Source organism: Dermochelys coriacea, chromosome 7, assembly GCF_009764565.3.
Source record: "Dermochelys coriacea isolate rDerCor1 chromosome 7, rDerCor1.pri.v4, whole genome shotgun sequence".
Classification (NCBI taxonomy): domain Eukaryota; kingdom Metazoa; phylum Chordata; order Testudines; family Dermochelyidae; genus Dermochelys; species Dermochelys coriacea.
The window spans coordinates 1,131,794-1,159,586 of NC_050074.1; the positions used below are offsets into that span (position 1 = coordinate 1,131,794).

Here is a 27,793-nt window from a genome sequence, read left to right on the forward strand (position 1 = left end):
CAGCCGGGCATCAGTGTCCCTCTGGCCAGCTGGAGCCTGCTGCGGTCAGGGCGTCTCCTCAGGGTAACCCCAGCCCCCCCACAGCAACCTCCTGCTCCCCTGTCAGTCCTCCTGGCGACTCCCCATCCCCTGGGGTCCCCTGGCTCAGCCCCCATCCCCCAGGGTCCCCAGCGCAGCCCTCATCCCCGTGCCCCTGGCAGTCTCCCAGGCTGACCCTGGCCTGTTGCAGGGAGCGCTGCGCCCCGAGGCCCCCTTGGACTGCCTGGAGCATTCCAGCGGGCTCCCAAACGGGCGGAAGGGGCGTCTGCGGCCCCAACGCAGCGCCATGCGGCTCCGGCAGCACCGAGCCCTGTCCCGGCGCAGCCGGCAGCCCCAGCACAAGGTGAGGAGCGGGGGAGCGGGGCGGTCCTGGAGGAGCAAGGGGGGTGGGGATGGGGGTAGAGGATTGGGGGCAGGAATGGGGGGGTAGTGGGGTGTCACAGATCCACAGGGTCGGGGCTATGTCCCAGTTCTTGAGCAGTGGGCCAGCCCTCCGAGTCCCATTCCTCTCCCAAGCTCGGCCATGCGACCCCACCAGGCCTACACCCTGCTCCAGCGCTTGAGGTGCCGATGCCCAGATGACCTGCCCCACTGTGGACAGCGCTAGGCCCTCAGGGGTTCTTGCCTGGCCACAGTGCCCATCACTTGGGGAGGGGGGCTAACAAAGCGAGGGGAGAGCCCCATGAAGCCGATGTAGCCATAATCCTCCCACCATTGGGCAGCAATGCAGGGTGTAAGAGGAAACTGAGGCACACATAGGATTAATAAAAAACACTACAAAAAATTCCTATTTTGTCCATAAGGGAGGATAGCAGGGGGCAGAAGTCGGGGTAGGGATGTGGCAGGTAGGGGGAGTGGTGGAGGGGTGGGGACAGGAATGGGCTGAGGGTAGTGGGGGGCTGAGAGGGAGGCAGGTGGAGGCAAGGGGCAGCATTGGAGAGGTAGGGCACTGACCCAGGTTTCTGCCCCCCAGCCTGACGTGGAAGTGGTGTCCCGGGAGCACGTGGGTCACATGATCACATGGACGGGGCCCGGCTTTGCCCGCGTGCGGGATGGGGCCGGCCTGTCCTTCCACATCGACAACATCCCCTACCCCATGGAGTACGATATCCTGATCCGCTACGAGCCGGAGGTGTGTGGGGCATAGAGGGGTGGCTGGGCACCAGGCTGCCCGGGGGTGAGAGGCCGACAGGGGAGGGGATGGCCGGGCTCCTGCAGGGTGTGTGGGGCTGATGGGAGAGAGGACATCCAGGCGCTGGGCTCCCCTCGTGTGTGGGGCTGATGGGGGAGGGGGGGCTGGGCGCCAGGCTGCCACAGGGCATGGGGCTGATGGTAGGGTTGCCACCTTTCTAATTGCTGGTAACCAAACTCCCAGCCCCACCCCCTGCCCCACCTCTCCCCCCAAGGCTCTGCCCCTTCTCTGCTTCTTCCCCCCCTAAGGCCCCACCCCTGTCACTTGCTGGATCTCGCCACTTTCCTTTCCTCCCCCCCCCGCTGGGCTCCCTCTGCTCCGGGGCAGGGTGAGCTCCTGCGGCCTGCTTAGGGGGCAACCCGGCTGAGCAGGGGGTGGAGCAGGTGGGTTAATGACCCAGCGCCTCCCCCCACCCATGGTAACTGGACTTTGGGTGTCCAGACTTTCCGGTCAAAAACTGGGCACCTGGCAGCCCTAGCTGATGGGGGAGGGGATGGCCTGGCACCAGGCTCCCCTGGCGTGTGGGGCCCAGCCCCGAGACCACCTGGCGCAGAGTCCACACGCAGCACCCAGCTCAGCTGCCCAGGGCAAGGGGCTCATGCCGGGAGCAGGCTGCCCCGAGGAACGCTGCAGGGGCCCGGTTCATCTCCCAGTGCCTGTCCGGCCCCCAGCCCAGGGCTCCTTCCCCTGCCAGCACCACTGGGCCCATCCCTGGCAATGCCCCCCCAGTAGGGCTGTAGGCTGCCGCCCTTGGGGACCCAGCTGTGGGGCACCCCTAACCCCTCTCCCTGCAGTCCACAGAGGACTGGGAGGCCATCATCAGCGTCAGTGCCCAGGCGTTGCCCACGAGCCCCCGCTGCGGTAATGTGCTGCCCTCGGAGCAGAGATACAAGGAAAGCCTGCCGCACACCGAGAGGTGAGAGCCGACGGGGGGCTCCTGGCCGGATCCAGGCCCTGTTTTCTCCTTCCCCTCTCTGGAGACCCTCGTGGGGCACCAGTGCCCTCGCTGCCAGGCGGCTCAGGCCAGCGTTGCAATGCATCCCCTCACCAGCTGCTGCCCACGCTAGGAGCCAGCCCTGCCCAGGGGGCACCCCCCCGGGCCCCCAGCCATGCCCTGCGCAGCCCAGCCCGTGCCAGCTGATTCCCCAGCCTGGCAAACTGACCAACACTGGGCTGGGCTCCCCTCCCCGCCCGTGGGCCCTGTTTCTGTCCCTCGTTGGGCTGGGCTCACAACCCCTCCCCTGGCCCTGTCCCACACTGGCATGGGCTCACAACCCCTCCCCCTCTCGCTCCCCCCTGGGCCCTGTCCCACACTAGGCTGGGCTCGCAGGCCCCCATCTTCCCCAGGGCCCTGTCCCACACTGGGTTGGGCTCTGAGCCCCCCACCCGGGGCCCTGTCCCATGCTGGGCTGGGCTCACAACCCCCCTTTGTCATAGCCCACATTGTTTGCCCCAATCGGCCAGCCCACATCACTTGCCCTTCTGCCCCTCACTCCTGCCTTCTGCCCCCAGGTACGCCCTGCTGTCCCGGCCCTTCTGCTTTGAGCCCAGTAACCAGTACGAGATTGCCATGCGGTTCCAGCGGGCGGGTGTGGTCCAGCGCCACCCAGCCGCCTTCATCCTCATCGACTCGGTAAGGGCAGGGGCTGGCGGGAGCTGCCCTCAGCAACCTCTCCCCTCAGCCAGCGGCTGCACAGGGGGGTGCCAGGTCCTGGCCCCAGAGCCCCCACGTGGCCTCCACCAGGCACCCCTCCCAGTCCCCGCTTCTCCCTGAGAGAGCCCTGGGCCAGGCATGGGCAGGCTGCCTCCTGCAGTGGGCGGGGAGAGGCCAAGCCAGGTGTGACGCAGCAGGGAGGGGGGAGTGTTGACCTGGGAACATGGCAGGGGAGTTTCACTGGGGATGGGACACCTGGAGCCTGTCACCTGAGCCGGGAGGGAGCGGGGGAGGTAACACCTCTGCCCGGGAATGGGGACAAAGGCTGCAGGAGGGAGCCTGCTGGGGGGGTTTTGGTTTTCAGTTGGGTGCTGGGTGGTGGAACGCAGGGAACCTCAGGGCTGGGGTCTAAGCTCCCTGCCCTCCAGAAGGACTTGACTGAGGGGTCCTGGTTGTACCCACAAGCTCTGCTTTAGACTGTGTTCCTATTGTCCAATAAACCTTCCGTTTTACTGGCTGGCTGAGAGTCGCAGTGAATCCCAGGAAGAGGGGTGCAGCCCCGGACTCCCCCACACTCCGTGACACCAGGGCTGTAGCCATGTCGCCTGGCTTTGCAGAGCAAGGGGTGTCCTTTCAGCTGCTGCTTACTGCCCCACAGTGTTATGGGCTGAAGCCCCCCGTGGCACTGTGAAGTGGATGTGCCAGATCCGGATGTGACAGGAAACCTGCCAGTGCCCTGGTTGAGCCATAAGTCACTTGCCACCAGCTGCCACCTGTCACGGCATCCCCAGGCCATGCTCTGGAACTACTCCTTACGAAGCCAGCCAGGACTCTGGGGAAGTCTCCTCTCAACAAGGACAAGTGCAGAGTCCTGCACTTAGGACAGAAGAATCCCATGCACCGCTACAGACTAGGGACTGAGCGGCTCGGCAGCAGTTCTGCGGAAAAGGACCTAGGGGTTACAGTGGACGAGAAGCTGGATATGAGTCAACAGTGGGCCCTTGTTGCCAAGAAGGCCAATGGCATTTTGGGCTGTATAAGTAGGGGCATTGCCAGCAGATCGAGGGACGTGATCATTCCCCTCTATTCGACATTGGTGAGGCCTCATCTGGAGTACCGTGTCCAGTTTTAGGCCCCACAGTACAAGAAGGATGTGGAAAAATTTAAAAGAGTCTAGCAGAGGGCAACAAAAATGATTAGGGGGCTGGAGCACATGACTCATGAGGAGAGGCTGAGGGAACTGGGATTGTTCAGTCTGCAGAAGGGAAGACTGAGGGGGATTTGATAGCTGTTTTCAACTACCTGAAAGGGGGTTCCAAAGAGGATGGATCTAGACTGTTCTCAGTGGTAGCAGGTGACAGAACGAGGAGTCATGGTCTCAAGTTGCAGTGGGAGAGGTTTACGTTGGATATTAGGAAAAACTTTTTCACTAGGAGGGTGGTGAAACACTGGAATGGGTTACCTAGGGAGGTGGTGGAATCTCCTTCCTTAGAGGTTTTTAAGGTCAGGCTTGACAGAGCCCTGGCTGGGATGATTTAGTTGGGGATTGGTCCTGCTTGGAGCAGGGGGTTGGACTAGATGCCTCCTGAGGTCCCTTCCAGCCCTGATAGTCTGTGATTTTATAATTCTGTGATTCTGGGAGCAGCCTGTCTCCAGGGCCAGAAGCTTCCGCAGCTTCCCCCTTCCTGGCTCTGACCTCGGAGCATTGAGCATCCCCTGACCCTCCGTGCGCTTCCCACAGCGAGTCTACCCCGGGCGGGGTCCTGGGTCAGCCAGAGGGTCCTGCCCCCCAACTCCACATCAGACGTGACTCTCAGCCAGCGTAAAACAGAAGGTTTATTTGTTGACAGGACCACAGCGTAGGGCAGAGCTCATTAGCACAGAAATCAGTGACTTTCAGCCAAGTCCATCAAGCCAGCAGAGACTGACTTGCTTCCAACTGCCTGGCCCCTGCCCTGCCCCTTGCTGCTCCTCTGGCCTCTGTCTCGCTTCCCAGGCCAAGAATCACCTGGTCACATCCCCCTCCTGGGTCTCAGGTGACGAAGGGGCAGCCAGAGCATCCCTGCAGGCAGCTAGATCAGCCCCCGCAAGTCACGCACGCTTATTCCCACCACCCAGACATTGGTGCAATACACAGGGAAACTGAGGCACACAGCATTCATGCAAAACAGCAAGACTCACATACAACATAACAAGGGAAAATCCCCACTTCTTCACACCACCATATTGGCTCTTGGCATCTGTTGCCTGCATGTACCGTGCCGCTCGCTCGTTGGCAGGGACCTGCGGATACCATGCTGCCCGCTTGCTGGTGGCGCCACGGGCAGTACCATGATGTGGTGGTGGGGAGGGCCCCAGGGCTGCTCCAGGCCTGCTGGGTGCCACTTCTGCCTCTGGCTCTCATTCCCCAGTGCCCGCACCCTTGTCTGCCTGGCCCCAAACACCTGGCCCATTGCACCCCCTGCCTGGCCCTGCCCAGCCCACACCTTGTCCTACCTGGCCCATGGGCCCACGGCACAGCCTGCCCCCCTGTGCTTGCCCATACATCTTGCCTGTAGCGTTAAGCCTGTACCCCTTCTGCACCTGGCCTGGCCTGGCCAGGCCATGCCCCCCCATGCACTATGCCTATCCAGACAGCACCTGCCTCCAGCTCCATCCACTGCAGCCTGTCCAGTGCCCACCGCACCTCCCCCCCCAGCAGCCTGTCTAGCCCAGCCTGGTCTACTCCCTGCCCCCCACATTCCTGGCCTGGTGCAGCCTGCTGCCCTGCCCCACAGGTTGGGCCCCACATTTGCGCTCATGCTTCTCCCTTCCCAGCTCGTTCTTCTGCCACGAGTGCTGGAGCTGCCAGCTTTCCGTGGCAGCGAGCCGGCGGCGGTGCAGCACCGGGAGGAGCTGGAGCACTACATGTGCCTGGAGGCGTTCCGCATGGCGACCATGCCAGCGCTGGCCGAGATGTGCGCCCACCTGCTCTGCAGCATCTCCGCCCTGCTGCACGATGGGGCCCTGGGTGAGTGCTGGCCGGGGGACAGGGGCGAGGCCCTGCGGGGAGTGCTGGCCTGGGGGAGGCGAGGCCCTGGGGGGAGTGCTGGCCCGGGGGGGCAGGCTCCCCGGGCTGGGACTCTGGGGGGCAGCGCTTGCTGGGGGGTGGAGTGGGTTGAATGGCAGCTAACGCCCTGCCCTGAGGCTCTGCCAAGCATGCTCCTCCATGAGACCAGCGCTGCGGGGCAGGACTCCTGACTTCTATTCCTCTGTGTGCCAAGGGGGAGGCCCCAGCCTGTCCCTGTTTCCCCATGAGCACCACTGATCCCCCTCTCTCCCCAGCCTGCCAGTGCGACCCCCAAGGCTCAACCAGCAGCGTGTGCCAGCCGGTGGGTGGGCAGTGCAAATGCAAACCCCACGTGATCGGCCGGCGCTGTGACCAATGTGCGCCAGGCACCTATGGATTTGGGCCCTCCGGCTGCAGCCGTGAGTACTTGTGTGTCTGTCCCCATGTCGCCCTGGGAGCGCCGGCCGTCCCTGTCTGTCTGTCTGCCATGGATCTGTCCACCCCAGGGATGTCTCCCCATGAACCCCACCTTGTGCTCCCCGGGGGGGGATGTGCCTGAGCCCAGGAGAGTCAAAGGGGATGTCTGCCCCCCGTCTGCCACCCCTGTGCCCAGGAGCTGGCTGTGACTGCATCCCTCCCAAAGGCTGGGCGCACCCTTCGCTCGCTGGGTTGGAGCTGCAGCTGCCTTGCGGGGCTGCCAACTTTCTGATCACACAAAACCGAACAAACACCCCTGCCCCCCCTCCTCTGAGGCCCCATCCATGCCCCGCCCCCGCTCACTCTATTCCCCCTCCCCCCATTGCTCCCACTCCCTGCACCCTCACTCACTTTCACTGGGCTGGGGCAGGGGGTTGCGGGGCAAGGGGTGGGGCCAGGGATGAGAGGTTTGGGGTGCAGGAGGGGGATCTGGGCTGGGTTTGGGTGCAGGGGGGGTGAGGGCTCTGGCTGGGGGGTGGGGCCAGGGATGAGAGGTTTGGGGTTCAGGAGGGGGATCTGGGTGGGTGTTGGGGTGCAGGGTCCCCGTGGCACTTACCACGACTCTGTGGCCTCTCTGCGCATGGGCGGCCAGGCGGCTCTGTGCAGTGCATGCTGCCTTCGTGCCCACAGGCAGGGAGCCTGCCTTAGCCCCGGGCCCCCACCGCGCTGCCGGCCGGGTTTTTAATGGCCCTGTTGGCAGTGCCGACCGGAGCTGCCAGGGTCCCTTTTCGCCTGGTCACCCTACTGCTTTGGCTGGGCAGAGGACGAGTTAGCCCCTCTGTTTCACCCAGCCCCGGGCCCACTCGGGCCGTTTTCTGACACACGTTGCATCTCAGCTCTCCGAGACCCCTGGCCACTCGCTTGCTCCCCCTGGCTTTCCCCGAGTCAAGGGTGTGGATATGAAAAGGGACCCAAAGGGGCCTGGCCTGAGGCTGGGGCCTGGGAAGAGGGGGCATTGCAGCTCTCCTCCTGTCCCAGGTCAGGCCGAGGTTTGCCCCATGCCAGCCAGGCTCAGAGTGGGGGCCAGGGAAGGCAATAGCTCAGCTGGCAGGCAGAGGGAGGGGCTCACCCTCCTGTAACACAGAGGAAGGGCTGCTGGACACCTGCCTGTCTGCAACCAGAGCCCAGACCCCAGGCTGAGTGGGGCAGAGGAATCCCCCTTTCCCCCGCCCACACACGGGGGCTGAGTCCCACGGGCCCAGATGCTGTCCCAAGGTGCAGGGGCAGGGCTGAGCCCCCAGCTGAGCCCCCAGGCAGGGCAGGACCATGGCCAGACGAGGCCCCCAGGCAGCTGGGAGGTGGCTGCTGGTACCAGAGACACCTGGTCTGAAGGGGGCCATGGCCGTGGTGGGGTCTCCCCAAGAGAGCCCAAATTCCAGCCTGGGGGGGTGGGTGGGCTAAGAGGGCTCTGTCCTGGGGGCAGCAGGTTACCCCAAGGGGAGGTGGGGGCCTTGCATACACCCAGTCCCAGCATTGGGACACGACTCCCGAGGGCCCTGACCACATGCAGGAGCATCCTGCATCCCGGCTTCCCCACCCCAGGTCATCAGACATGGCTGGGGTATGACCAGCCTGGTAGGGGGACAAACCTCCTCTGATCTGCCCAAGTGCTCCAGGGGTCCCTCCCTGCCCAACGTAGGGCCAGGGCTGCAGCTTGCTGACCCCTGGGGGAAGGGGGTCACTGCCCTCTTTGCTCCCGAGCAGACAAGGGGGAGGGGCAGTGGCAGGACCCCAGCCTGGTTTCAAACCCAAAGGTTTGGGATGGCAAAGGGCAGCATGGAAACTCCCCCGTGGCCCCTGCTAGTGCCCCCGTAAAGCGCCGACCTCCGAGAGGACATGACACTGCTTTGAACGGTGTACTGGACACTGGCAATGGTGCTGGGAGGATCCTGGAAATGCCTGGCCGGCCAGCGACCAAAAGGATGGGATAGATGCTGGGGCACCTATGGATAACATTGTGGGGGTCACTGGCTGATGTGATCCCGCTCTGTTGGGTCGCAAAGGGGGAAGAAGGTGACAAAGTGGGAACAGTTTATACTATTGGAATGAAGCCTGCATGCCTCAGTTTCCCCAGTGCTGCATTGTTGCAGAGAGGGTGAGGACTATGTGCTCTGGGGCAGGTTAGCAGACAGAGGGAGGGTGTCCCCAGCTGCTTGGGCCTCAATCCCCCATCAGTGGAGCCTGGGGAAGACAATGGGGAATCCAGCACCTGTCAACCAAGGCCCTTACCTGTCTGCCCAGCTGTGCCAGCTGGCAGACCCATCTCAGTGGAGGATAGGAGAAGACGGGGAAAACCCACTCTCCAGGACAGTGACTGACACAGACCCACAGGATTAGGGCTACACCCCCACTTTTGGAGGTCTCTAGGGGGAACCCCTGCGGTGTACAAGAGCCCTTTGGGGTCTTGCTCTTCCTCCAGGGAAACTGAGGCACACATAGGATTCATAAAAATATTTTAAACCTCCCCATTTTGTCACAGTAATGCTCCAGGCATTGGGCCCCATCTGTGTCCGTCTGTCTGGGTATGTGGTGCTCTGGGCATACTTGCTGTCCGTCTGGCTGTCCAGCTGGGTGACGCCCCACCCACCTGTCCCACAGGCTGTGCCTGCTCCCCCGAGGGCTCAGTCTCCAAGCTCTGCGATCCTGTGAGTGGGCAGTGCCGATGCCAGCACGGTGCCATGGGGCGCCGGTGTGACCAGTGCTCGTCGGGCCAGTGGGGCTTTCCGGCCTGCCGGCCCTGCCACTGCAACGGGCACTCGGAGGAGTGCGACCCCCACACCGGGGCCTGCCAGCAGTGCCACGATGCCACCACAGGGCGTCACTGTGAGAGGTGGGTGTTTGGGCCCCTCGGGGTGGGGAGCACAGCTATGGTCCCACCGGGGGGGACAGCTGTTGAGGACTGGGTGATGAAGATGCAATGGGGGATAGCATGGAGGGCTGGCTGGGGGGCAGCCAGAGTGTGGGCTACCTCAGGTGGGGGAGAGGGCTGGACATGGGGACAAGGATCAGCAGTGGGGGGCCTGGCCATGGATATGGGGGGCGGCGACGGGGGCTCACTGTGGAGCTGTGGGAGCAGCAGTGGGGGGTTGGCCATGGGAATGGGGGGGCGGCAGCATGGAGGCTGGCCATGGGGATGCGGCGATGATGTGGGGAGCTGGTTGTGGGGATGAGGGCAGCAATTGGGGGTTGGCCATGGGGAATAGGGCAGTGATGGGGGGGCTGGCTGTGGAGATGGGGAGCAGCAGCGGGGGGAGTGGGAGTGACGGGGGGGTTGGCCGTGGGGCCGGCTATGGGGCTGGGGAGGCAATGGCAGGGGGGCCGCAGTGGCGGGGCCAGATGGTAGTTGGGGTGCAGCCTGGCAGGTGGGCAGAGGCGAGGGGGCTGGCCAGAGGTCAGCAGCAGAGGCTAGGGCTCAGCAGTGGGGGACTGGCCGTGGGGGGCATTGTGGTGGGGAGGGGGCTGGCCCTGGGACTAGGGGGCAGAGGCGGGGGCAGGGGAAGGTGGTTTCTGGTCCGAATTCATCTCCTCTCTCCCTTGCTGTGGGCAGGTGCTTGGAGGGTTACTATGGCGACCCGGTGCTGGGCTCCGGGCAGCAGTGCCGGCCCTGCCCGTGCCCGGGGTACCCTGGGACTCGGCATTACCATGGCAACTCCTGCCATGCCGACAAGGAGACCAATCAAATAGTCTGTCTGTGTGCACCAGGCTATACGGGTGAGCAGTAGGGGAGAGGGATAACGGGGTCAAGGCACTGCCCCCGCAATCTTGGGGTCATAGGGCTGGGCACAGCCCCGTTGTTCGGGGTGACCGCATGGGGGAGCAGGTGGCAGCCCCTCTCAGCCATTCGAGAGGCCGCGGGGCTGGCAGCAGCCGGGGCCAGTGGGCAATCTCGGCTCCAGAAGGGCCTTTCCCTTCTGTCCCATGCAATGCTGCTCAGCCTCTGCAGAGCTCCCCCGGGGCATCCCCGAGGACGGCCGGCTGCCGGGCAGAGCATCAGGAGACCCAAACCCTGCGAGACCACCCCCGCCAATGCCAGCAGCACAGCTGCTGGGGGAGAAGCCTGCACTGCACCCTGAAGATTGGGGGACACCACATGGGGCAGGAATCCCCCAATTCTGTGGAGGGGAAAAAGCTGGGCCTGGCTCCCTCCAACTGCTCTCTGGACCAAGCCCAGGGATCCAGGGACCCATCCGCCTCCTCTGGGCTAACACACAGGGCAGGGCCTCCCCCAGCTCTCAGGGGCTGCGGGCACAGAGAGAGAGGGAGGCCAGGCTGGGCTCTGCCTCCCACCACACGCAGCCCCCTAGCCTGCCCCACTGGAGTTGTAGTTGTGATGGGTTGGGTCACAGAAACCCCCTTGGGACTGCCACCTGATGTGCTAGGACTACCTCTGAGTCCGTTTTCCCTGGCAGCTTGGGACTTCAGTGCCCTGGCTTGTTGAGCCAGACACACCAACCTGCTGCAAACACAGACCCAGGTCTGAACCACATCCCCCAAAAGCTGCAGACTTAACTGAAAACAGCTTAAAGTGCTCCTGTCTCCAGCACCCAGACATCCAGCTCCCAATGGGGTTCAACCCCAAATAAATCAGTTTTACTCTGTATAAAGCGTATACAGGGTAAACTCATAAATTGTCCACCCTCTATAACACTGATAGAGAGATATGCACAGCTGTTTGCACCCCCAGGTGTTAATTACTTGCTCTGGGTTCAATAATAAACAAAACTGATTTTATTAAGTATAAAAGGTAGGATTTAAGTGGTTCCAAGTAATAACGAGAGAGAACAAAGTATGTTACCAAGCAAAATAAAACAAAAACACACAAGTCTAAGCCTAATACATTAAGAAAGGGATTACAGATGAAATCTTACCCTCAGAGATGTTCCAATAAGCTTCTTTCAGAGACTAGACTCCTTCCTAGTCTGGCCCAATCCTTTCCCCGGTACAGTTCTCGTTAGTTCTAGCACAAGTGGTAACTGGGGGATTTCTCATGACTCCAGCCCACTTTGTTCTGTTCCACCCCCTTTTATAGCTTTGACACAAGGCAGGAATCTTTTGTCTCTCTGAGTCCCCACCCCTCCTTCTAAACAGAAAAACCCCAGGTTTAAGATGGATTCCAGTACCAGGTGACATGGTCACATGACCTGTGAATCCTCATTCTTCCCAGCCTGACTCACAGGAAGGCTTGCAAGTAAACAGGGCCATCTACAGTAAATTCTCCTGGTTAACGGGAGCCATCAAGATTTCAAACCACCATTAATGGCCCACACTTTGCATAATTACAATAGGCCCGCAGAGTTATATTTCATATTTCTAGTTTCAGATACAAGAAAGATACATTCATACAAATGGGATGACCGCACTCAGTAGATTATAAGATTTGTAATGACCCCGGGCCAGAGACCTTTTGCATGAAGCATATTCCAGTTACATTATATTCACGCACATTAGCATATTTCCATAAAATCATACGGAGTGTACCGTCACAGTAATATCTGCTGCTGCCAGCTGCTGCCACTAGCCCCGGCTGCAGGCTGGGCGCTATGCCAGCCCTGCTCATGGCAGGCAGGGCAGGGGCTCCTGTTGCCCGACAGGGAGGTCGGGGGCGGGGCGGGGGGGCTCCTGCTGGCCGACAGGAGGTTGGGGTTTACCTTTTTCCTTTAAAAAAACAAATACAGACACCCCCCCCCGCCCCGCTCACCCCCTGCCCCTCCCCATGGCGACGTTGGGGGCTGCAGTGGGAAGGGCTGGTGATCTGGGGCAGGCTGGTTCCGAGAGCCCTGTGGGCAGCTGCCCCTGCCACAGGCTGTTCCCCATGCGGTGACCCTGCTGGGGCAGGGCTCCGGGCTGGCCATGGGGCCTGGGCAGCTACCCCAGGGCTGTGTGCGTAGGGTAGGTCCCAGGGCGCCATTGCGCCAGGCCCGAGGGGCTCCAGCCGAGCAGCACACTCCTCAGGGGTCAGGGCTCAGAAGCAGGTGGGGGGGCATTGGTGGCATTTCTGGTTCCTGAGAGCAGGACGGGGTCCCTGAGGTTGGGTGCCCCCCCGGGGGCCGGGTGTTCCTCTGGGGATCACCCAGCAGGCCGTGAGTGTCTCCCGGGGGTGTCGCTTCCAGGCCCGCGCTGTGACCGCTGCTCCCCCGGTTACTTCGGGGCCCCAGAGCAGGAGGGCGGGGGCTGCCGGCCCTGCCAGTGCAACAACAACATCGACCCCAGCGACCCCGAGGCCTGCGACCCCCACAGCGGGCAATGCCTGCGCTGCCTGCACCACACGGACGGGCCCCGCTGCGCCGAGTGCCGGCCCGGCTACCATGGCAACGCGCTGCAGCGCAGCTGCCGACGTGAGTGGGGCGGGCAGGGCGCGGCCTGGCACGGTGGGGCGGGGCCGTGGGCAGGGGCGGGGCTGGGGCTGGCACGGTGGGGCGGGGCCATGGGGAGGGGCGGGGCTGGATCTGGCACAGTGGGGCACGGCTGTGGGGAGGGGCAGGGCCTGGCACAGTGGGGCTGGCCATGGGGCGGGGCAGGGCCTGGCACTGTGCAGACTCGGGGGAGAGGGCCCAGCACAGCCCTGTTCCTGAGTGTGGGAGATGGCAGTGCCCTGGGGCTGTGGGTATCTGTGGGCAGAGGGAGGGGGCTGAACCCTGCCCCCCTGCTCCTCCCCCCATCCTGCTGTTCCCGTTCCCAGGCTGCACCTGTAATCAGCTGGGCACGCTGCCTGCCCACTGCACCTCCGGCACCTGCTACTGCGACCGGCTGACGGGCAGCTGCCCCTGCCGCGTTCACGTGGTGGGCAAGAACTGCGACCAGTGCGCCCCTGGCTTCTGGAGCTTCGGTGGGGAGCGGGGCTGCGAGCCCTGCAGCTGTCACCCGGCCCACTCCCTGCAGCAAGGCTGCAACATGGTGAGTGCCCGTGCCAGGGAGCAGGGGCTGGGTGCTGCCTGGCATCTAGCAGGGCATGGCGCTCAGCCTGGGTATTGCCCCGCTGGGCACTGCATGGGCAGGCTTCGCTGTGGGGCCATCGGGCTGCGCAGGGCACAGGGAGGCCTGTGTTTGGGGGTGCCCGGGCTCCCTCTGCTCCACCTAAGTGTCTTCTTTGCCTTTAGTTCACAGGACAGTGCCCGTGCCGGCCAGGCTTCGGGGGCCGTACCTGCACCGACTGCCAGGAGGATCATTGGGGCGAGCCAGAGCGGGAGTGCATGGGTGAGTGTGTGGGGGGGAGATGTGGGGGAGACCTGGAGTGCAAGTCCTGGGGGTGAGACGCAGGGGGGCGGGACAGGGGGAAAGTCTGGAGTGGAACATGGAAGGGATGGGAGGTGAGGTGGGGGGTCAAGCCAGGAGGGGGGCACAGGGGGTGGCAGGAGAGCCAGATGGGGGACGGGCGCTAGACCAAGGGGTGGTAGGGGGCAAGCCCAGAGGGAAGATGAAGGTGAGCCCAGGGGTGGGAGGCGAGCTCTGGGGGATGAGGGGTGAGCCATGGGTTACCAAACCAGCCTCTGTATCACCTCCCTGGGTACTCAGACGTCCACACATCGACGTTCCCTTAACGTGCCAGCCTCAGGCCTCCATCCGGACACACACAGAATCAGAGAATATCAGGGCTGGAAGGGACCTCAGGAGGTCACCTAGTCCAACCCCCTGCTCACAGCAGGACCCATCCCCAATTTCTGCCCCAGATCCCTAAATGGCCCCCTCAAGGATTGAACTCACAACCCTGGGTTTAGCAGGCCCACGTTCAAACCACTGAGCTATCGCTCCCTCCCTCAGTGAACGTCACACATGTCAGGTACGATGATGATGATTACTGAAGATCTTCTCTCATCATATAAGAGAACAGGTTCTCCCAATCCCAAAGGATCAGGCCCCAGACCCAGGTCCGATGATAACTTAGATCTTACCCAAAATAGGCACTTATAGTCAATTCTCGTTAACTGAACTACAATTTATTCAAAAAGAAAAGGGAGAGAGAGTTGGTTGAAAGATCAATCTACAGACCGACTTGAGTTCAGTTCTTGAGGTCCAGATACCTAGCCGAGATGGTGAGTTTGTAGTGGCCAAAAGTCCTTTTAGAAACAGTCCAGAGGTTCCAGTCCAATGTCCATGTTGAGGGCGACTCCAGTCAGTGACGGGGGATCTCAATCCTTATGGCTCAGGGTTTCCCCTTCTTGAAACCCAAAGCCGATCTGAGATGCAGAAGGATCGTGTCCCAGGGCTTTTATACATTTCCAGCAGCCTCTTGGCCTGAGAAGACAATAGGCTCAACCTTCCTTCTCCCAAACATCCTGGCAATTAGCACAGGGTAATTTATCATTAAACGGTTCAGATACAGGTACCACAACCTTCCCAGAGACCTAGAGACAATAATACTGTTGCCCTCCAGTGTCTTCCTAGATCTTAACACTCCTGTTTTGATCCTTGAATCAAAGCCAGGGCAATAGACAAGACTCGTTTGCTGACATCACAAGCCCTGAGCCAGCATCTCCCCTTCTCTCTCTAACAGTGCGGGCTGCAGTCCACAGCTCTCCTCATTTCCATCTCTTCCTAAGCAGCCTCTAAAGTTGGGCCCTGGGTCAGGTCAGTCTGGGAGGTAATTAGGGCCAGAAAGGGTTGTGTCACCTTTCAATGAGATATTATATTACACTCCTAACGTCACAGGGGGCAAGCCGGAGGGGGCTGAGAGGTGAGCCCAGTGGGATTGAGCCCAAGGGCGATGGGGTGAGCCCAGGGGAGTGGGGGGCAAGTCAGAGGGGGATGGGGGTCAGCTGGGCGGAGGGTGAGTCGGAGGGGGATGGGAGTGAACCCAGAGGGGTGGGAGGCAAGCCACAGGGGGATGGGAGCGAGCCGGAGGGGTCCCCACGCTGGACAGGCTGCTTTACTCTGCCCTCACTGAGCCCCCTGCCCCCCCAGAGAAGGGCGTGGGGCTTTGGGCCTTTGCGGAGCCTGCAGAGCTGGTGCAGGCAAGGCCTCGCTGCATTGTCAGAGCTGGAGTGGGGGGGCCGGCTGGAGACCTGCCCCCTGCCATGGGAGCGGCTCGGGCAGGGGTCAGCAGTCAAAGAGTTAACGCACACACACGTGCGTGCGCGCACACACACACACACACACACACACACACACGGCCCTGCAGCTGGTGTGCCAGGCTGTGTGCAGACTCCAGCAGGGGTCGTGGCGGGGCTGTGACGTGTCCCCTTCGCTCCGGCAGCCTGTGACTGCGACCCGGCCGGGGTGGAGAGCCCACAGTGTGAGCGTCTCAGCGGGCGCTGTGCCTGCCGCACCGGCTTCATGGGGCAGCGCTGCGACCACTGCCTCCGTGGCTTCCAGGACAACTTCCCCCGCTGCGACCGCTGCCCGCCCTGCTTCGCCCAGTGGGACCTGGCCCTGGACCGGCTGCACCACCGGCTGCGCCAGCTGCAGGGGCAGGCGCGGGCGCTGCAGGAGGGAGGCCCCGGGCCTGAGTTCAGCAACAGCCGCCTGCAGGACCTGGAGAGCAAGCTGAGGAGCACGGAGCGGCTGGTCGGGGACGGGAGCAGCCAGGGCGCCTCCCTCCTGTGCCAGCTGGACCACCGGCTGGACAGCACCAGGCAAGGGGGCAGCACCGGGGGAGGACGGGACCCTTTACCCTGAGCACCTGGCGGGACCAGCCTGGTCCTGCCATCCCGCCTGCTGGGCTGGAAGTAGATGCCCACGTTGCTGCCCCAGCTGGCATGACTGGCCCCTCACGAGCAGAGGCCAAGGAGATGGAGACCCTGTGTGGGTGCAGGGCTGAGCCCCATTGGCAAGGCTGGCATGAGGGGGCTGGCGCAGACTCCTCCTGCACCTGTGCCTTGAACTACCAGCAGCTGCTCATGGGCCCTATTTGCCTCCCAGGGCGCTGGGCGCTGGCTCTGGCCAGCCCTCTGGACGTCCGTCTCCTGCGCCCATGTGCCCGCCGGTGTGCTGGGAGAAGGGCCTGGCCGCTGGACCTGGGCCCTGGGACAGGGTGGGGGCAGGTCCCGCCCTGTGCCCACTCTGAGCTGTGCCCCCAGGAAGGACATGGACGAGGTGTGGAAGCAGCTGCAGGCCGCGGAGGGGCACCTGGATGAGCCGGCGGGAGCGGACGCAGAGCAGAGGGGCCGCCTGGCCAGCCTGAGCAGGGAGCTGCAGGAGCTGAACCTCACCCTCTCCCGCCAGCAGGAGCAGCTGGCAAGATGGGAGGGGGCCAGCTTTGGGGGTAAGAGGGACAGAGTCCCCACAGCAGCCCCTCCCTGCCCTGCCCAGCCCCCAGGCAGTGCAGCCACGTCTCCCTGGCCATGCAGGGGCAGAGCTCTCCGCAGCCCGGCCTGATGCCCTGCTCCTGTGCCCTGGCAGAGTCCTACCGGAGCATCCGGGCCTCCTCCGAGCGCTCGAGGCAGGCGGCGCAGCGGGCCAGTGCCTCGGTGCAGGGGCCAGCCAGCCTGGTGGGCCAGGCCCAGCGCACACGGCAGGCCGCAGAGGGGCTGCTGCGCAGCACAGGAGACACCTTCCGCCGGAGCCTGGCAGCACAGAGGAGGTCGCTGCGGGAGGCCCAGAAACGGGCGGCTATGCTCAGCATCTCCAGGCTCAATGAGAGGGTGAGCCGGGGGGGCTGGGGGAGCCCAGATTGGGCAGGGCTCTGGCTGGGGGGCAGGCTGGGCCCCTGGGGAGGAGAGGCCGGAGGGGGCAGGGCTCTGGCTGGGGGGCGGGCTGCCCCTAGGCACAGGGAGAGCCAGGGGGGTCTGCACGCTGCCCCTGAGCGCCGGCTCCACAGCGCCCATTGCCCGGGAACCGCGGAGCCTGGGGAGCTGACTGAGGTAAGCGCTGCCCGGGCCTGCCGCTCCCACTGACAAAGACGCGTTCACACTGCCACTTGCATCGGGAACTTCACGGGGGGGGGGGGCTTTTTTAAGTACCCGTGAAAGACAAAAGTTTTGTCGACAACATCGCAATATAGACAAGCCCCAAGAGTGTCTGCTCCCAGAGCCAGGTCTGACTTTCCTGCTTCTCCTGGCCTCAGACCTTTCCTCTTTTCCTGCTTTCCTCCTTCTCGCTTCCCAGTTCTTCTGTTATCTGATCCCCTACCTCCTTCCCCGGCTCCACCCGCTCCAGACCCTGCATCCTCCTCCTTCCCCTACAGCTCTTTCCAACTGCCCCTTCGGGTGGATCCCAAGACCCCTCCCAGCTTGTGCCCCCCTCTTTGGCCGCCCCGCCCCAGGGCAGCGTTCTGTGCGGCTGCGTTGCTGGGGGAGCGCCAGGGCAGGGTTACTCCAAGGAGCCCCTCCAGGGAGAGAGCTGGGGCAAGGCAGGGGAGTGCGGGGACAGGGCTTGGGTGTCCCTCTGTCATGGATCCATAGGGTCGGTGCAAGGTCCCAGCTTTTAAACAGTCCCTGGGAGGAGCCCTTCCGTGGGCCAGCCCCCCAAGGGGTCCCACCCTTCCACCAGGGTCAGCCACGTGGCCTCCCCGCCCCCTTACACTGGGCCTCTGGGCTCCAGCCCCTGCTCCGCCCCATGAGCTCTGCCCAGCAAGTCCCCCTGAGACAGAGCCAGGCAGAGCCCTGCCCACTGTGCAGGGCCCGATGCCCCGCGCCCAGCGCCTGCAGCGATTCTTACCCAGCGCTGTCCCCTGGCACAGCACAGAGACACGAAGGTTGCAGCGTTGGCCACCCTGCTTAGCCAGCACCCAGCCAGCTATAGGGAGCCCCTTAGTACACGCTCTGGCTGTCCACCCTCCTTCGGCAGAGCCCAGGGGAGAGCCCCAGGTCTTACCTCCCCGCGGTGCTTTGATCTCAGCTGGGGATTGTTCAGCCCCCCAGGGGCGGCAGGGAATCCAGGTCCCTCTGGGGCGTTGTGTGCTCGGTGCCAGTCTCCAGTGTCTTCTCAGACCCCCCACTGACATGGGGAGCAAGGGCCAGATGCCCACGTCGCTTTGCCTGCCCTGAGAGCAACCAGCCCTTCCCCACCCACTGGGGAGTCATACAGCACCGCGGGGAAAAACAGGCCTCATAAAAACATGACAAAATATTCCCATGTTGTCTCAATCCACCTCCCCGAGAGGGTGGCAGGATCGCTGGGAGAACTCTCCCATCCACCTAGCGCTGCCTCGGGTCACTGCATCACTCCAGGAGGGCAATTTTTCAGCCCCCTGAGCGATGTGGTAACACTGACTTGGTTTCCTAGTGTAGAACTGTCATGGAGTGAGGGGGAGTGAGGGCCCTGTACCCCCACTTCCTGCGATTCACCGTGACTCTCAGCCAGCCAGTAACACAGAAGGTTTATTAGAGACGACAGGAGCACAGTCCAGACCAGAGCTTGTAGGCACAAACAGGACTCCTCAGTCAGGACCTTCTGGGGGGCAGGGAGATTAAAACCCCAGACCTGGAACTCCCTCCCCTTCCCCAGCCAACTCCAAACTGAAACCCCCTCCAGCCGACTCACCCAGCCTCCCCCTAGTTCCTCCTCCAGCCTTTCTCCAGCTTCCCGGGCAGAAGGTGTCACTTGGCCCCATCCCCCTCCTGGCTCAGGTTACTGGCTCAGGTACCCTCTCTCGAGGGACGTCTCCCCTCCCCAATGCAGACAGTCCCAGTAAAACTCCCCTGCAACACTCCCCGGTCAACACTCCCCGTCCCTGCTGTGTCACAAGAACAGGCCTCCCTCTGCCCTGAGAGCAAACTGAGTCCTCCTCCCCGCCCCGGGTAGCCATGTGGAGCATCCGGAGAAGCTGAGGCACCCCCAGGAGTCATACAAATCATTCCCCCTTTGTCACAGCCTCCCTCCCAGGTGTCAGGCCCTCAGCGAGTGCCTTGGCAAGCCCAAGTGTCTGCCCCCCTCCCCTGGGGCCCTCCAGGGCTGGCTGGCTCTCCGGCTGACCCCCTGCCATGCGCTCTCTGCCTGCAGATCTGTGGGGCGCAGGGAAATCAGGGCTGTGAACAAGCCCCCTGTGGAGGGGCCTCCTGCCAGGATGACTCTGGGCAGCGGCACTGTGGGGGCCCAGGCTGCAGGGGGGCGCTCCCCATCTCCACGCAGGCCCTGCGCACCACCCAGGACGTCTCTCGCCAGTTGGAAAGCACGGCTGGGCAGCTGGGCACCATTGCCCTTAAGGTACGGCGGGGTGGGTCCCGTCACCAGGTGTGGGGATGGTCTCCTCAGGCATCAGGCCTGTGATTCGAGCTGCAGGGTCCTGGTGAGTGTGTGTCTCACAGACTTCCCTGGCTTTGCACACCTGTGGGCTGGGCACCCTTGTGGCTGGGTGCCCTCGCCCCCACAGCCTTGCGCACGCACAAATGTGCCAGTCACAAGCTGGGCACCCCCCTGGCTCGTTCCCCCCATACTGGGTGTGGCACCAGCCTGGAGCAATCAGCTGTGAGTCCCCTCCAGGTGCAGGAGATCCAGGAGCTGGCCCGGGGCGCCAGGAGACGAGCCCAGGACACACTGGATGGGTCCCAGGCAGCCAGAGGCCACATGGAGGAGTCCACAGCCAGGCTGCGAGAATTCATCCAGAAAATCAAGGACTTCCTGACAGGTATGGAGCGGGAGCTGAGCTGGGGTGGGCCTGGGGTTCCCAGGAGTGCCGGTGCCCTCTGCAGCCTGGCACGGTGGGTGTCCCAGGGCACTGCTATGCTGGGCCAAGCCATGGGCAGGCATGGGGTGAACCAGGGCCCAAGTCAGTGGCTGCTGCAGGTCCTGTGGGTGCCTAGCCATGCCCCGGCCTGCCCCCACTGGCATGCCAAGGACCAGCTGCCCATGCTGAGGGCCGTCCCTGTCTGCAGAGGAGGGAGCCGACCCGGAGAGCATTGAGCTGGTGGCCCGGCAGGTGCTGAACATCTCCCTGCCCAGCAGCCCCAGCAGGATCCGGCACCTGCTGCAGGAGATCCAGGACAGCATCCGGCAACTGGATGGGGTGGACGCTGTCCTGAACAGCACGGCCCACAGTCTGGCCACCGCCCAGGAGCTGCTCACACGGGCAGGGCAGGCCAGGTGAGTTACCAGGGACAGGAGCAGGGCAGGGGCACCAGCTGAGGGTGTGGGGGAGTTTCTGGCTATTCTGGTCCCAGCCTCTCCCTGTGGGGGCATGGCAGGGCGCTGGTTGCGGGGGCTCCCAGCAGGGGGTGCTGTGGGGGCAGAGCAGGGCACTGGCTGTGGGGGGCTCCCAGCAGGGGGCACTGTGGGGGCAGGGCAGGGGAGCTGCTTGGAGGCAGGGGTGGGAGGTGCCCTGAGGGTGATGCTGTCCTGTGCCCCCCCCAGGGAGCGAGCGGTGGGCGTGAGGGGGGTGATTGCGGCCACGCAGGAGGTGCTGGCGGGGGCGAAGGTCCAGGTGTCCGTGGCAGGGCGTGCGCTGAAGAGCACCAAGAAGGCAGTCCGGGGCGTGGAGAGCAGAGTGAAGGAGGTGAGGGGCTCTGCCATCGTGGGGACCCTTCTGGCCCCCCCAAGCCATGCTTGTCCTACCCCGGTGTTACCTGCACACATTAGGGCACCCCACCTTTTCCCAGGCCGTAGGGCTCCAGGCGAAAAGCACCTACACCCTTACCCAATGCGTAGGGCTCCTGGTGTCACTGGCCTGGTCGGTGTAAGTCTCCACACCCTTACCCCATGCGTAGGGCTCCCAGTGTAGACTACTTCTGCAGGTGTGCAGGACTTTTTACCAGTGGAAGAGCCTTACACCGTAATGATCAGTGATCTCTCTCCTGCCATCCATCTCCACCCTCTGACAAACAGAGGCTAGGGACACCATTCCTTACCCATCCTGGCTAATAGCCATTAATGGACTTAACCTCCATGAATTTATCCAGTTCTCTTTTAAACCCTGTTATAGTCCTAGCTGTCACAACCTCCTCAGGCAAGGAGTTCCACAGGTTGACTGCGCACTGAGTGAAGAAAAACTTCCTTTTATTTGTTGAGGTCTGGCAGCTCTGATCATGGGGCTGTGTCCTGAAGTTGGTTCCCATAGAACTTCCTCTTGGACCCCAGTTTATATAATGAAACTTGAGTCCTGCTTAGCTGTGCCATAACCAAGCATTGTACTGAAATATTACTAACCAACCCTAACATAGTGTAACAATATTCTCTACCCAATCCTACCCCACCATCTTCATTTACACCCAGCAAAATTAATTATGTAACAGACAGAAACAGTCAAAGAACCAGACAGACAAACAATGGGGAAGTGAAAAAGAAAAGGAGGACTTGTGGCACCTTAGAGACTAACACATTTATTTGAGCATAAGCTTTCATGAGCTACAGCTCACTTCATCGGATGCATTTGGTGGAAAATACAGTGGGAAGATTTATATACACACACAGAGAACATGAAACAATGGGTTTATCATACACACTGTAAGGAGAGTGATCACTTAAGATGAGCTATTACCAGCTGGGGGGAGGGAGGAAAACCTTTTATGGTGATAATCAAGGTGGGCCATTTCCAGCAGTTAAGAACATCGGAGGAACAGTGGGGGTGGGGTGGGGGGAAGAAATAACATGGGGAAATAGTTTTACTTTGTGTAATGACCCATCCATTCCCAGTCTCTATTCAAGCCTAAGTTAATTGTATCCAGTTTGCAAATTAATTCCAATTCAGCAGTCTCTCGTTGGAGTCTGTTTCTGAAGTTTTTTGTTGAAGAATTGTCACTTTTAGGTCTGTAATCGTGTGACCAGAGAGATTGAAGTGTTCTCCGACTGGTTTTTGAATGTTATAATTCTTGACATCTGATTTGTGTCCATTTATTCTTTTACACAGAGACTGTCCAGTTTGACCAATGTACATGGCAGAGGGGCATTGCTGGCACATGATGGCATATATCACATTGGTAGATGCGCAGGTGAACGAGCCTCTGATAGTGTGGCTGATGTGATTAGGCCCTATGATGGTGTCCCCGAATAGATATGTGGACAGAGTTGGCAACGGGCTTTGTTGCAAGGAAAGGTTCCTGGGTTAGTGGTTCTGTTGTGTGGTGTGTGGTTGCTGGTGAGTATTTGCTTCAGGTTGAGGGGCTGTCTGTAAGCAAGGACTGGTCTGTCTCCCAAGATCTGAGAGAGCGATGGCTCGTCCTTCAGGATAGGTTGTAGATCCTTGATGATGCGTTGGAGAGGTTTTAGTTGGGGGCTGAAGGTGATGGCTAGTGGCGTTCTGTTATTTTCTTTGTTGGGCCTGTCCTGTAGTAGGTGACTTCTGGGTACTCTTCTGGCTCTGTCAATCTGTTTCTTCACTTCAGCAGGTGGGTATTGTAGTTGTAGGAATGCATGATAGAGATCTTGTAGGTGTTTGTCTCTGTCTGAGGGGTTGGAGCAAATGCGGTTATATCATAGAGCTTGGCTGTAGACAATGGATCGAGTGGTATGATCTGGATGAAAGCTAGAGGCATGTAGGTAGGAATAGCAGTCAGTAGGTTTCCGATATAGGGTGGTGTTTATGTGACCATCGCGTATTAGCACCGTAGTGTCCAGGAACGGGGAAGAGGGAGCCATAATGACAAAACAATACAAAAAATGAGGGTTTCACAACCACAACTATTGGGAAGTGGTTTCTTGCCAGACAGACACCATCAAACGAAGTTTTCTTTAACCACCTTAAGATCTGTTCTGTGTCTGGTGATCGTGGGGGCCATTGGACGGGGTCGCCTTCCTGCCGGCCGCTCTGACATTTTTTTACTGTCATGTAGATGGATTGTGAGGATGGGACTTCCTGCTGCTCAGCTAATGGCTGCTGCTCGGCTGCTCTTTAATCTGGCCGCAGAGGAAGGCCTCATCCTTACACCAGGTTTCTGAGTAGCAGCCGTGTTAGTCTGTATTCGCAAAAAGAACAGGAGGACTTGTGGCACCTTAGAGACTAACAAATGTATTTGAGCATAAGCTTTCCACTGAATGCATCCGATGAAGTGAGCTGTAGCTCACGAAAGCTTATGCTCAAATAAATTTGTTAGTCTCTAAGGTGCCACAAGTCCTTCTTTTCTTTTTATCCTTACACCAGGGCATCCCCACTCCCTGAACCCCCCCTTACCTCTGCTGCCTGGAACCCTCCGCTCCCTAGCCAGTGCCTGTCCCAGCTGCTCCTGGCCAGAGGGCTCTTTCCTGGGGCCGGGCCGGGCCGGCCCGGGGGCTCGCTGGGGCTGTGTGGACTCTCAGCCCTGAGGCCAGGGCCAGGGGGGCCTCACACAAGCTGGGTCCGACTGCTCCGCGGCCCGCTGGGGAGGTGCGGGGGGGACCTGGGATGGTGCGGGCAGGGGCCCCCTCATCCTGCCAGCTCCAGCCCAATCCCCCTCTCTCCGGTGCAGGCCGAGCGCAGGCTCTGGGGGCTGCAGGAGAAGGAGTCGCGGGTGCTGAGTGCCCTGCAGGAGCTGGCGAAGCACGTGGCTGCCCTGCAGGACAAGTCCAGGGCCAACCGGGGGCTGGCCAAGCAGGCCAAGGAGAAAGTTGAGCGAGCCGTGTCGGCAACGGGAGTGCTGGGCCAGGTGAGAGCCCCGGTCCCCCCAGTGCACAGGCCTGAAATGCTGCTCCCAGCATGTGACCCCTCCCCTTGGCTCCTGGATGCCAGCCCATGCCCTCCACCACACAGCACCCTCCCCCCAGCCCACCCTCTCCCCCTTCCCTGCCTGCCTGCCGGTGCCCCCTCCACAGCACCCTCCCCCCCAGCCCACCTCTTCCCCGCCTGCCTGCCGGTGCCCCCTCCACAGCATGCTCTCCCTTCCCCCCCACCTGCTGGTGCCCCTCCCCGCACAGCACCCCTACAACCTACCTGCTAACCCACACCCTTCCCCCCCATGCCCACCAGTCTGCTCATACTCCTCCCCCTCCCTGCAGCAGTGGCCAGTGGGCCGTTGGCCCCCACGCCCAGAGGGCAGGACTCCTGCGAGCCTGGCGCTGGGTGTCAGCCTGTGCCCCTCTGCCCCCAGGCGCTGGCGGAGGTGGCGCGGCTGTACGCGGTGCTGCAGAGCAAGGTGGGCGGGCTGGCTGGGGCGTCGGGCGCGGCGCTGCGCCGGGTGACGCGGCTCCTGCAGGACGCTGAGCAGATCCTGGACAAGGCCAGCGGCAGCCAGAGGAAGCTGGAAGGTACCTGGGCCGCGTGGCTGGGGCAGCAGGAGCAGTGCCCAGCCTCACGCGCCCTCCCCCGGGCCCCTCTGGCCTCCCACTCACACCTGCCCAGCCCCACGCGCCCCCGAGAACCCCCCACTCACACCTGACTGGCCCCACGTGCCCCTCCAGGGTCCCTCTGGTCTCCCACTCACACCTGCCCGGCCCCAAGTGCCTCCCGGGCCCCTCTGGCCCCCCACTCACACCTGCCCGGCCCCACGTGCCCCCTCCAGGGTCCCTCTGGCTCCCACTCACACGTGCCCAGCCCCGTGGGCTCTCTGGGAGGGGTCCGGGCACATGCCACGGGGGGGCTGCAGGCCAGGCTTGTGTGACGGCTGGCTGTGCCGTGCAAAGGGCCCAGGTCACCGTTGGTGCTGCGGCCATGGTGGGGGGCTCACCCCTGTCTCCGCCTGTCTGCAGAGCTGGAGCGGCGCTTTGAGGACGGCGAGGTGTTGCTGGAGACCAAGGCCACGCAGCTACGGGCGCTAGAGAGACGGGTCTCCGGGCTGCTGGAGGAGATCCAGGAGAAGGCCAATGCTTATGCCACCTGCTAGTGCCAGGGCATCGCCTGCCGGGCCTGACTGCCAGTCTGGGCCTCTGCGCCTTCCCTCCGCGGTGCCCCACCCTCCCGCCGGGCCGCACTGTCCTGCCCCCTCCTCCTCCCCGCCGGGCCGCGCTGTCCTGCCCCCACCCTCCCCGTCCCCTCCCCCGCCGTGCTGCGTTATCCTGCCCCCTCCTCCTCCCCAGCCCAGTCGCGCTGTCCTGCCCCCACCCTTCCCATCCCCTTCCCCCACCAGACTGCATTATCCTGCCCCCTCCCCCTCCGGGCCTGCCCCCACATCCCAGACATTCATAGGATTATTTCCTGCCCCTCCCACACACCACAGCTGGTGGGGCTGGGGAGTGCCTCACAGGGAGGGCAGAGCCAAGTGCCCGTGTTGCCTTGGGGCTCAGAGCTGGTGTGCAGGCCCGTCCACTGGCAGGGATGCCCCAGCCACCCCACAGCCCCCATACTCTGTGCCTGCCGTAGGGGGAGCCAGGAGTTCTGCTGGCAGCTGGCTCTGTGCCCGTTGGTGCCCGCCCTGACCATGGGCTGTGCCAGCAGCCAGCCAGGGTGCTCTGGCCTCATGGGCAGGCGGTGCCATGGGGCCCAGCCGTGTGCTAGGGAGCAAGTGGGAAGCCAGATGCAGGCCCCACCTGTCGGGGGCCCCCTCATGCGGCTCCAGGCTCTGCCCCAGCCAGTGTCTGTAGCAACCCTGTACTCTGCAAATAAAGGCCTGAGCCCATGGCCCCAGCTGCTCTGTGTCACGTGCCAGCCTCTGCGCCTGCGCCGGGCTCTGCCCCAGCACCCAAAGGGAGCTGCGGCCTGATGCTGACTGTGCCCCACAGTCCCTGGGCCATGCTCTGGACCTGCTCCCTATGAAGCGGGGCAGGACTCTGGGGGAGCCTCCTTTCTGGGAGCAGCCTGTCTGCAGGACACACAGCTCACCCGGCTCCCCCCTTCCTGGGTCTGACCTCGGAGCATTCAGCATCCCCTGCCCCTCCGTGCGCTTCCCACAGCGAGTCCACCCAGGGAGGGTCCTGTGGAAGCCAGAGGGTCCAGCCCCCCAACTCCGCAGTCAGACATGACTCTCAGCCAGCCAGTAAAACAGAAGGTTTATTAGATGACAGGAACACAGTCTAAACCAGAGCTTGTAGGTACAGAGAACAGGACCCCTCAGTCAGGTCTGTCTTGGGGGGCAGGGAGGCCAGAGCCCCATCTGGGCCTCTCTCCATTTCCCCAGCCAGCTCGAAACTGAAACTCTCCTGCCCCTCCTCTGGCCTTTGTCTCTTTCCTGGGCCAGGAGGCCACCTGATCTCTTTGTTCTCCAACCCCTTCAGTTGGCATCTTGCAGGGGAGGGGCCCAGGCCATCAGTTGCCATGAGACAGCGTGTCGGCCATTCTCTCTGCAGACACCATCACACTGGCCCTCTAGGGCTCTGACACAATCACACCCCCTTATCCCACCACCTAGAGACTTAAGAAATGCCATGGGGAAACTGAGGCACCCACACAGTATTCAGAACATTCCCACTTTGTCACACTCGTGGGCCCCGTCCCAAACCCACCCAGCCTGCCCATGGCACCAGCCAGGCTGCAGCCAGGTCTGGGGCCCATGCGCCCAAGAGAGGGCAGCTCTGAGCAGGGATATTTACTGGGGCTCAGACCCAAGGGCTCGGTGTCCACTGCCCAAGCGGGGCTGGTGCCACACTGCCAGCCTGAATCAATAGCTCAGGGCAGCCCCATCCAGCACCCCGGGGTATTAACACTGACCCGTAAGGACCACAGCAGCTGGCACGGCTGGGAACGACTTCGCTGCTGCTCTTTGTAGTAAGAATATCCAACCTCCGCCCCCGCCCCTGGTTCCACGCATGCTGCAGCCAGCTGGGCAGCACCAACCCCCTGGCCTGGGGTGGGGACAGCGTAAGGCCGGCAGGTAGCGTGTGTAGTTAGCTGCCCCGGGGTGAGGCTGGACCGAGCCATCATGCCATATTAGTTCAACAAAACCCCTTGTTCCCCACTGAGGCGACTGCCTCTGGGGGGGGGGGTTATACAGGGACCCTTTGCCCACTGCTGAGATGCGGCTGGCTCTGTGGCAGGGCGCAGGGGCTGGTTATACAGGGACCCCTTGCGGGGCACTGAGACAGGCCCACTGGGGAGGGTGGGGCCTGAGGAAGGGACGCAGCTTCCCAAACCCTGTAGCTGGGCTGTAGTGGGCGGGGTGGGGGCGGGATTTGGCCCAGCCGCCCTTGACTGAAATCCGGCCTTGGCTGCCAGCGTCTGTCCTGCAGCCTCTCCCCACTGCCGGACTTGCATTCCAGCCCGGCCCTGCCAGCGCAGGGGAAAAGCCAGAGCCGCCTGGACAGGAGCTGTGCCCACAGGCCCGTGCCCCCCGACTCCCCACATCTGCACCCCCCGACTCCCCACGTGGGCACCCAGCAGCTCCCCTGGGCCCGTGCCCCCCGACTCCCCACGTCTGCGCCCGGCGGCTCCCCTGGGCCCGTGCCCTCTGACTCCCCATGTGGGTGCCCGGCAGCTCCCCTGGCCCCCCCCAACTCCCCACGCCCACTGACTCCGCGCCCGCTGGCTCCCCACAAGCTTTCTGGCTGGCTGGCTCCCCGGGGCTGCGCCCACTGGCCGGGGCGCTGGAGCAATGTGCCCGGGGTGGGGGGGGGCAGCTGAGCCATGGAGCCAAACTGCAAACCCTGGATACGATGAAAACCACGTCACCCCAGGGGGTGCTGCAGCCCCCCAGTTCCAGCCTCCAGGCTATGGCTCCCAGGGCCTGCGATCCCT

The 27,793-nt window shown here is 62.5% G+C and overlaps 1 protein-coding gene across 3 annotated transcripts in view; it reads left to right on the forward strand.

Annotated features, from left to right (window-relative positions):
- The window catches only part of LOC119859299 (laminin subunit beta-2-like), a 49,831-nt gene extending 24,087 nt beyond the window's left edge, over positions 1 to 25,744 (forward strand). For all 3 annotated transcript variants that reach the window (XM_043519887.1, XM_043519888.1, XM_038411215.2), the window contains 21 exons: positions 230 to 382; positions 1,013 to 1,171; positions 2,026 to 2,147; positions 2,744 to 2,864; positions 5,703 to 5,895; positions 6,210 to 6,353; positions 9,010 to 9,241; positions 9,959 to 10,122; positions 12,522 to 12,746; positions 13,091 to 13,305; positions 13,509 to 13,605; positions 15,602 to 15,980; positions 16,425 to 16,609; positions 16,747 to 16,988; positions 19,288 to 19,491; positions 19,768 to 19,912; positions 20,160 to 20,367; positions 20,635 to 20,776; positions 23,661 to 23,837; positions 24,279 to 24,435; positions 24,877 to 25,744. In XM_043519887.1, the coding sequence (XP_043375822.1) occupies positions 230 to 382; positions 1,013 to 1,171; positions 2,026 to 2,147; positions 2,744 to 2,864; positions 5,703 to 5,895; positions 6,210 to 6,353; positions 9,010 to 9,241; positions 9,959 to 10,122; positions 12,522 to 12,746; positions 13,091 to 13,305; positions 13,509 to 13,605; positions 15,602 to 15,980; positions 16,425 to 16,609; positions 16,747 to 16,988; positions 19,288 to 19,491; positions 19,768 to 19,912; positions 20,160 to 20,367; positions 20,635 to 20,776; positions 23,661 to 23,837; positions 24,279 to 24,435; positions 24,877 to 25,010 (3,798 nt within the window). In that variant the 3' untranslated portion in view covers positions 25,011 to 25,744. The remainder of the gene's footprint in view (positions 1 to 229; positions 383 to 1,012; positions 1,172 to 2,025; positions 2,148 to 2,743; positions 2,865 to 5,702; positions 5,896 to 6,209; positions 6,354 to 9,009; positions 9,242 to 9,958; positions 10,123 to 12,521; positions 12,747 to 13,090; positions 13,306 to 13,508; positions 13,606 to 15,601; positions 15,981 to 16,424; positions 16,610 to 16,746; positions 16,989 to 19,287; positions 19,492 to 19,767; positions 19,913 to 20,159; positions 20,368 to 20,634; positions 20,777 to 23,660; positions 23,838 to 24,278; positions 24,436 to 24,876) is intronic.
- The last annotated feature ends 2,049 nt before the right edge of the window (positions 25,745 to 27,793 follow it).